Source organism: Solanum tuberosum, unplaced genomic scaffold (genome assembly GCF_000226075.1).
Source record: "Solanum tuberosum cultivar DM 1-3 516 R44 unplaced genomic scaffold, SolTub_3.0 scf00140, whole genome shotgun sequence".
Taxonomy (NCBI): domain Eukaryota; kingdom Viridiplantae; phylum Streptophyta; class Magnoliopsida; order Solanales; family Solanaceae; genus Solanum; species Solanum tuberosum.
Window position 1 is genome coordinate 1,137,858 of NW_006239064.1, and position 8,737 is coordinate 1,146,594.

The window sequence follows — 8,737 nt, forward strand, 5'->3', positions numbered from 1 at the left end:
GGGGGGAGGGGGGGGGGGGGGGTGAGAAGTCAGGAAGGTATTCCTTACCTGTGACCTAAGCGAATGTCAAGCCCTTTTGCTAGTGTATTGATGACAGGCTTATATCCCCGAACCATAAGACCATGCCCACCAGGAAGCAATTCTTCCTGTATAGCACAATCACAAGTCTTAAGGAGAAACTTCAAACAACATTTCCAAGGTCAATAAACTGCACATCACACATATTTTATACAAGGGCATTTTCAGAGCTTCAGACATCTTAGATGATCATTTTGACACAGGTATTAGCCTATTAGGCGATCTAGACTTTCCTGAGCTGATGTAATCCCTTCACATATTCAAACCAGCTACAAGTAGAACTCAAATGTTAAATAAACAATCAATAGATTGTCTTTTGGCCTATTTTATGTGACATAATTTGATTAGGCATAGAGCTTACTAAAGTAACTAGACTTATTGTATTAGTAAAAATAGAAGAAAATACTACAGTAGTTGATAAGTTAGTGTTATATGGAAACATCATACCATTGTTTAACTTAGTTCGAATCCATGAAAGAAGTGAGACTTGTATGGAACAATACTATAAGCATGAGCCAGACATCTTAAACATCCCAACATGACGAGTTTGTGGGATTGAAGGAGTATCTGGAATGAAAGCTTGAGAAAAAAGATAACACTGGCTAAAGGCATAAAACTGATGGCATAATTCTTCAGAGCTAGTAACCAGCCGAGTGCCTGAAACTGCAGATAATGCCTACGGCTGTTTTTGTACGCTGAAATTATTTATTCTCTTGGCCAATCATCCTTCTAACTAGTATCTTCTTCGTGAAAGTTGTATTGAATTTCTATATTGGCAACTTCAGTCTCTCAGCCAAGTGTCGTGCTCACCAACAATTTTTGTATCTCTATATTGTCAAGAGGTTTTTTTTCTCATTTCCAAGATCTCTTTACTTACTAAGTAATTAGACCTATACTAGACAAATGACAAAGATCCCATTTGGTAACAGGAAAGACAGAATGAGATTCTCTTTTTGAACAAGCTGTTGTTTCAGGTGTATACTATGGTGAGACCTAGAAACAGTCCAAATGTCTCTGGAAGACAATAGTCAACGAGAATATAAGCTTTCTCCAACAAGTAAGCTCTGAAGAAAAAGAGTAAAAAGGAAATTAACCTGGTCCCAACACTTGAGTGATATGGTATCTGCATCCGCAGCGAACCAGCCTTCCATTCTGCATAGGTACCACTGCAACACCTTATGACCAAGGCCATTCAACCTGTATTAACAGTTATTCTCTTAGTGAAAAAATATTCTCTTTTTTCCTCTTTAATTGATTTGGGGAGAGGTGGTTGATATGTTGGAAAAACAGAATTAAGTAGGACCTTAAATCAGGTCTCCTTTCAAAAACCATTGATATAGCACGACCGATAGACATGTCTTCACTGTTTTCTTTCCTAATTAGATCAGTCTGCAGCCAAAGCAAGTCAGCTAATAGTCAGATAATGCCCAAAATACTACATACTATAAATACAGATCCTCTCCTTACAGAAAGAATCAGACATTTCACAAAAATGATTCACAGAGATTTAAGGTGGATAGAGAAAGGGAAAACATGCCTCCTTCAAAATGCTCTCAAAAGTCTCGCCAACCTTTGAGACTAAGTCCTGGGGAACTTGATTACCCTCCATGTCAAAAAGTCCATAACTGTACAATCAAAAGATAAGTTAGTTAATTCTCTTACATACTTAGAAAGGTCACTTCAGAGAACTAGCAATCTCTAATTTTTCCAGAATTCCACATAATGACATGCAGAAGCATAACTTGATATGCATATGCTTTTTTTAGAAAGTGGACTTATGATAGGTAAGGACAACTTAGAATACAAACCTTTCCAGGTCATGGTCGTACAAAACTGAATTGTCACCACTTGTACGATAGAGAGGCAGTCCTAGTTTTCCAATTAGAGGTGCCAAAGGATTCTCGTTGCCGACGCCATGCAACCTAAACCAGTTAAAACTTCAATATCCATTGGAAGCAAAATGCATCTGTTTACTGTATTATAAACACACAAGTGTTGTTCCAAAAAAGCAAAAATTTGCTACCATGATGCACCCAAGTCAACAGGAAAACCAAAAGAATAATCAGTGTGAACACGGCCTCCAATTCTATCTCGTGATTCTAGAACAACCACCTGCAAGAAAATATTAACTAGATGAAATATATCCACCATCACCATTACAGCAAGTAAAAAGTTATAAGATGGTCATATTTTTACTAATACATATTTCCGGGGCATACCTGAAATGATGCATCATAAAGTGTCCGAGCAGCTGCAAGGCCTGCAAATCCACCACCTATTACAATGACAGATGGTGAAGCCGCATTCCTCCGTCCAACATTTGAGAAGCAAGGAGCTAGGGAGAAAACAACAACTCACTTTAGTAAAGTTTTTAACTTGAAAAAAATGATAAGAATCCATAACGTTAGACACAGAAATGTACAAAATCATGTCTGAAGTGATCATATAGACAGCCAAATCGCAAGGTGACAAAATTTTGTATCAGTATAGGCAAAATACAAAATGGCCTAATGGCTTGTTTTTATTAGCTCGCTCTATTTTTTTCTTCATGCGCTTCTCATTCCAAACACATGAAAGCACTGTGATTATCATTTATTGGGTGTCTTATCACTTGTTCCAATTATAATCAAGAACTCAGTTATACTAAAATTAGCAAACTCTGCCTCTTCGATAAGCAGGATAGCTGGTTATTATGGAAATAAAAAAAAACGCCTACTAAATGGCGGCTAACCAGTAAAAAGTTCAATTGATATGTTACCACTACCAGCATACACAATCTATTAGTAACCCATTATTATTCTTGATATAAACGACGAAAAATATGCAGTGTCACAATGACAGAAACCCATTTTAAAAGCATATTCTGTACAAGTTAAAAACTTCAAAGCGATTTTTATAATACCAAATTGCTGTTTGCTGACATGTTCCAAAAATTCTACCAATAACCTGTTATTGATATAGAGGACGAAAACAGGTAACATCACTGACAGTTGAAAAAGCATATTCCTTGCAAGTTGAAAACTTTAAAAGTCTCTCTTTTTAATACAGTAATAAAATAAACCAAATGTCTCCATTATGATGCTGCAGTATACACATTTTATATGAACAACATAAAAATCAAACATCAGTCACCTTAATTCAGCTCAAATAAATCCAAATTTAATTGATCATACAAACTAAAGGACGACACCACTTGTGCGACTACACAGGGTATGTTGTTGTTGTGTAGCATAGCCCAAAAGGTAGGGACAAGATTGCCTACACACTACCCTCCTCAGACCCCACTTATGAGACTACACTCAATATGTATGTTATGCTGTTGTATTACATAGCCCGGAACACACTACCCTCCCCATACCCCACTCGCGACTACACCCCATACTTGACCCGAAATACTATCCTCCTCAAACCCTACTTGTCAAACTACATTGGGTATGTTGTCGGTAACCGGGTCACAGGTCAAAATTGGTTAAAACCGTAAAGAAAAAGCTATATTTGAAGAAAATTGATCAAAAAATAAAACTTTACGAAAACAAACCTCTCTGCACCTGACGATTACTCTTGTTTTGAGAATCCATAGCTAAAATGCGATAATCCACAATAAACCCAATAAAAAGATAATCGAAATCAATGAAATTAACTAAGATTAATCGTTAATAATCTTAATCTTAACAACAAACTCAGTATCAATGAGTTAATGCTGCAATTATTAGAATCAGAAAATGCGAAAATCCGAGGTGAAAAATGAAGAAAAAATATTAAAAAACAAGTAATGAACAGATTTGAATTTGAAGAAAAACCCAGTTTGATCAATACACACATGCGTATTCCAAATCAACCCAGATGAACAAAAAGAGCAAAAATAGTCCAAAAATTTTGCAAATTTTTCTGGAAAAATTCTCTCTCCTGATCAGAATCGAACGAAATTCGTTTCTGGGAATTCCGTTTGAATGAATTTTGAATGAACAGATTGTTAGATCGGAGAGAGAATGAATTGGGAATTGGAAAAAAAGAAGAAGAAAAGGAGATGGGCTTTTATGGAGTTTTTGGTTATGGAGGTTGAGAAGAGGAAAAGGGTAGGAATATTCCAAGTATTAATTAATTATTATTAATTTTTTTTAAATCGACTCGTTTATAAAAATTAGATATTTCGAGTTTGAATCTTGAAAACAAAGTTTGGTGAAGGAGCATTTTAACCGTTAAAAAACTTGAGTTTAACTTCGCGAGGTAATTGTAACGTCTGTGTACTCTCTATCTGTGTGGGTATGTTGTACTCCCGTTGTTGTTTGTTTTTCATTTGACATATTTATTAGGAAAATAATTATTGAAAAAATAAGAATATTTTGGTGTATTTTATATATTTTTAATTTAAATATCATAAGACTAAAATATATATTTTATTTTAATTTTTTATGCCAAATTAAAATAAGATAAATAGATTAAAACGATTTTTTTCTATTAAATTTCTAGTCAAAGTAAGCATGCTACTAGTTTAGTTCTTGTGTGATAGCTAGCTATGTTGTTTGAATTCTCTATGTATTTGGTCATGAAAAATGTTTTTTTTTAAAACTTACTTTATTAAAATTTTCAAAAAAATTGAAATTGTGTTTAGCTATATTTTCTATGATAAATATTTAAAATTTAAAATTTATTTTCTTAAGTTAAGAGTTATTTTATTAAAATAATAAAATTAGAATTTTAAAAAGTGACCTTTGGAGTTTTCTCTATAATTGTGGAGGGACCATGAGATTGCCTCTTGGGATATTTTCTATTAGTATCTCTCATTAATTAATGGAAGAAAATATAATAACCACAAAAAGAAAAATGATATTTTTAAAGCTAGTTTGGAATACTCTAGATCTTATGAAAGACCAATTATTGAGAAAATTTACTTTTCATCGGTTCAAGCGTGTTTAGACGAGGGTATTATTAAGATAGATAAGTATTTCTCGGTAAATCTTGATATTACATTTTTTATTTCTCTCATTGTTATCATACGATATAAAATTATATCAAAATTATAAAATTTCAATAAATCATAATAAATACTCTCACATTTTATTGAGAAATTATTATCCTTATTTTTTATTATACCAAACAAATACAAAAGTACAAATATAACATCTTTAATTCTTCAGGTAGATTATTTTTTTTGGTTCAAACAAAAAACATTATTTTAACTCCATATCAAAATTTTATATTATTTTGTAGTGAGACAAATTAGAATTGCCATCAAGTCCTTTCTTGTTAGAATATTCAAAGAAGTCCTTCATTGTTGTTGCTCTATACTTTGGAGGATTATCTTTAGATAATAACTCCTCAATTGGTCCATAAATTCTAGAAGTTGCAAATGGCCCTGTGCTGAAGAAACTTGCTATTGATATTCTTGGACCAATTTTATTTGCCAATACTCTGTGCACTACGCTCTTGTATTTGTCATTCGATATAAGCTGAAAAATCAAAAGTTGAATGAAACTTTATAAGTTTATAATGACTTGTTAAATTAAACTCGTTAAAAGGAGATTTATATTAATTCTAAGAATTTCATCGATGAGCATTTGATTTTTGTTGTTCCAACTCTTTCATTTAAGAACACTCATGAAAATTATGAAGAATTAACTTAAATAGCCGTCCACCCAACTAATTTAACTAAAAATAGTCGGCCAATATATAATATATGTATAATCCATATATAATATGTGTATAATCATGTATAATGAGTGTATACTCTATATATACTGACTAGAAAAAGTATATAGCAAATCTATCTGACTATTTGTGTGAAGATCCGATAAGAATAAAAGAACACTTTACCTGAAGAATGTCACCAATATTGACAACTAAAGCTCCATGAGTAGGAGGAACATCAACCCATTGATTCTTGTGAAAAACTTGAAGTCCACCAATATCATCTTGCAAAAGCACTGTGAAAAAATCATTATCAGCATGTCTACTTGTGCCAATTGCAACTTCTGGTTGTGGACATTTAGGATAGTAATTGCACAAAATGCCTAGTCCCTCAGCACATCCCATTTCTTTGAGATGGTTTGGTTTTAAACCAAGTCCTTCTGAAAATAATTCAAGCAATGTGTAGCCCAAATTCATCACATAATTTGAGTACTCAATTGTAATTTCCCTACAAGAATGTAAAACTTGTTAAATTTAAAGTTATACTATCAAATCTCTGTATAAACACGTCGTTTGTCTAGATGTTATTTGACTGATATAGTGAAATGATATTAAGATAACGTATAATATAATGTAACATTACATAAAAATCGATTCCAAAGATGACTTGAAATGTTATGTCATTGAAAATTCTCACTATGTATATTATTAACTAATGGCTGTAACTTGTAACATGTTATTATTCTATTCTCTTTGTCCTCTATGGTCAATAATGCTTTGGTCTTTTCAATAAAAAAGTATACTACTAACATTAAGTGTACCTAATAATATAATTGTTTTTCGTTGTCAGTATATATAAGTGAAAAAGTACCTGCATGTCTCGGGGATTTCCTCGGGATTAGCAGGATTAGGAGCCATAACAGAGTAAAGTGAGTCTCTCCAATTTGCTGCAAGAGATTTCTCACTAAACAAATCAAAATTGCAATTGTACATAACTTTCCTCGCAACATCTCGACTATAGTATGGCTTTTTAACGTCGATATCTTGCTCGTGAAAACGTAGTGATCCACGCAACATTTCGTCTAGGACGGGGACCGGAATACCATGATTGATCACTTGGAAGAAACCCCATGTCTCTGATGCTTCTTGAATTTGTTTCACTATTTCTTTATTGTTCAGGTTGATGTTTTGGAGGTCTATTAATGGGAAAATGAAATGTGTATTTTTGGGATTTATGGTTTTTTTTTCTAAGGCCTCTGGGTGAATGAATATTTGAGGTACTTTAGTAATTCCACCATCAATAAGTCCTTTGACACCTGCTTTTGTGTCATCAAAGGCTTTTAGTTCACTAATTTTGTCATAGTTTTGTTGTGTGTTGGAGGCTGCCATTAGTATGACGTGGTGAAATGATTGAAATCTCTCTGCTTTTTAATACCCTTTAGAAAGAGCAAAAACAAATGTATCACTTAAGTTGTATCCTAAAGTAGAGATTTCAAATTTCGAGCCGCTAAATCCTTATGGAAAGCACAATAGGAAAAGATGCGGTCTATGTTGGTTGGAATCTCTCTATTTCTAAAGCAGAAATCACAGAGAACTCAAACTCGAACTTTTGAGCCGACCCTTAGGAGAGAACAAACAAATATTTCAATTAAGATGTCTCAAAAAGGTAATAAAAAGATGAGAAACACAAATTTTGTTATGATAGAGGTGATTTAGATTTTAGTTTAGTATCAACATAATATAGTGACAATTTTTCTTGGAGACCAAGTATGGTCCTTTTATTTTTTTTAAATAAGCACAATATAATATAATATAATATATGAGGGACCATGGGGTTGGTGGTACTTGGACATCAAATATATATGGTCCAAGTCAAAAATTTTAATAATATTAATTTTTAGTGTATGTGCTCTGCATGTATCAATAGCTTAACTAATATTTAAAGAATATGTTTATGACTTAATTAAAGGTAACATCAATGTCTCTTATGGTATCAATATTGATTTGACGGGTATAGATATGGTGCTACGTGATCACTTGAGTTAATTTATTCCTGAGAAAACTTTATTTCTTGACCATGTGGCTTGCCCGTTGTTGGCCAAGATCATAGGGGTGCGTGAGACTCTTAGTTGGCAAAAGGAATGGTTCAGTAGAACAAGGTTGGTTGTGGAAACTGATACTCTACTTGTGAAACAAGGTCTGGAAGAAAATTTGGTGAATTACTCTTATTTTGATTCATTAGTTTTTGATTGTAAAACTCTTATCAAAGAGTTACCTTTTCTCTCTTCGTCGGCTGTTAAGAAATCAACGAATCAGGTTGTTCATTGTCTTACTAGAGCATCTGTTTCTATGTCTGGTTCGATAAAGTGAGATACTAGCCCTCCGTCTCTTATTACCAATGTACTCGTTTTCAATTTGAATAATAAAGGAGAAAGAACCATTTTTTTAAAAGGATATGTTTATGTATATAATTATAATATGTTCAAACTGATAAATAATTATGTTTAAGAGTCTAATCCAATCCAATATTTTTTTCTTCCGTTCTTTTTTAATACTTCCTCCGTTTCAAAAAGAATGACCTGGTTTGACTTGGCACTGAGTTTAAGAAATTAAAGAAGATTTTTGAATTTTGTGATCCTAAATTAAAGTTATGTCAAATGTACAAAATTGCCCTTAATCTTGTGGTCTTAAACATGTCACGTGGAAAGCTAAAAGTAAAATGTTACCAAAAAAGAAAAGATGTCATTCTTTTTTAAACAAACAAAAAAGGAAAGAAGGTCATTCTTTTTGAAACAGATGGAGTAATATTTGCTTTATTGAACAAAAGCTTTAAATTGTGGAAGAAAATATAATAACCACAAAAAGAGAAAGAAAAAAAATGGAAAGAGACATAAAAGTCAACAAATAAGAAGTATCAGAAGATATTTTTTAAGCTGATTTGGAATACTTTAAAAAGACAAATCATTGAGAAAACTTATATATATATATATATACTAGTAACGAAAGCCCGGGCGCTGCCCGGGCCCAACAT

General features: G+C 32.7%; 2 protein-coding genes across 2 annotated transcripts in view; both read right to left on the reverse strand.

Annotated features, from left to right (window-relative positions):
• The window catches only part of LOC102598184 (probable polyamine oxidase 2), a 6,428-nt gene extending 2,260 nt beyond the window's left edge, over positions 1-4,168 (reverse strand). Inside the window, exons 1-8 of the mRNA XM_006351926.2 lie at positions 3,617-4,168; positions 2,298-2,413; positions 2,102-2,190; positions 1,887-2,000; positions 1,616-1,703; positions 1,382-1,467; positions 1,173-1,275; positions 49-146 (exon numbers count right to left, since the gene is read on the reverse strand). Coding sequence (XP_006351988.1) covers positions 49-146; positions 1,173-1,275; positions 1,382-1,467; positions 1,616-1,703; positions 1,887-2,000; positions 2,102-2,190; positions 2,298-2,413; positions 3,617-3,656 — 734 coding nt within the window. The 5' untranslated portion in view covers positions 3,657-4,168. The remainder of the gene's footprint in view (positions 1-48; positions 147-1,172; positions 1,276-1,381; positions 1,468-1,615; positions 1,704-1,886; positions 2,001-2,101; positions 2,191-2,297; positions 2,414-3,616) is intronic.
• A 949-nt stretch (positions 4,169-5,117) lies between these two features.
• On the reverse strand, positions 5,118-7,439 carry LOC102597873 (1-aminocyclopropane-1-carboxylate oxidase homolog). Its single transcript, XM_006351925.2, has 3 exons — positions 6,578-7,439; positions 5,893-6,214; positions 5,118-5,528 (listed from the first exon to the last, which is right to left on the reverse strand). The coding sequence occupies exons 1-3, from the start codon at positions 7,093-7,095 to the stop codon at positions 5,274-5,276; spliced, it is 1,095 nt and encodes a 364-aa protein (XP_006351987.1). The 5' UTR covers positions 7,096-7,439; the 3' UTR covers positions 5,118-5,273.
• Positions 7,440-8,737: the final 1,298 nt, after the last annotated feature.

Coding starts and splice junctions, on each gene's coding strand:
- LOC102597873 (XM_006351925.2), bottom strand. CDS start 7,095: ATGGCAGCCTCCAACACACAACAAAACTATGACAAAATTAGTGAACTA. Junction 6,215..6,577: donor GAAATCCCCGAGACATGCAG/GTACTTTTTCAC, acceptor ACATTCTTGTAG/GGAAATTACAATTGAGTACT. Junction 5,529..5,892: donor ATATTGGTGACATTCTTCAG/GTAAAGTGTTCT, acceptor TTGATTTTTCAG/CTTATATCGAATGACAAATA.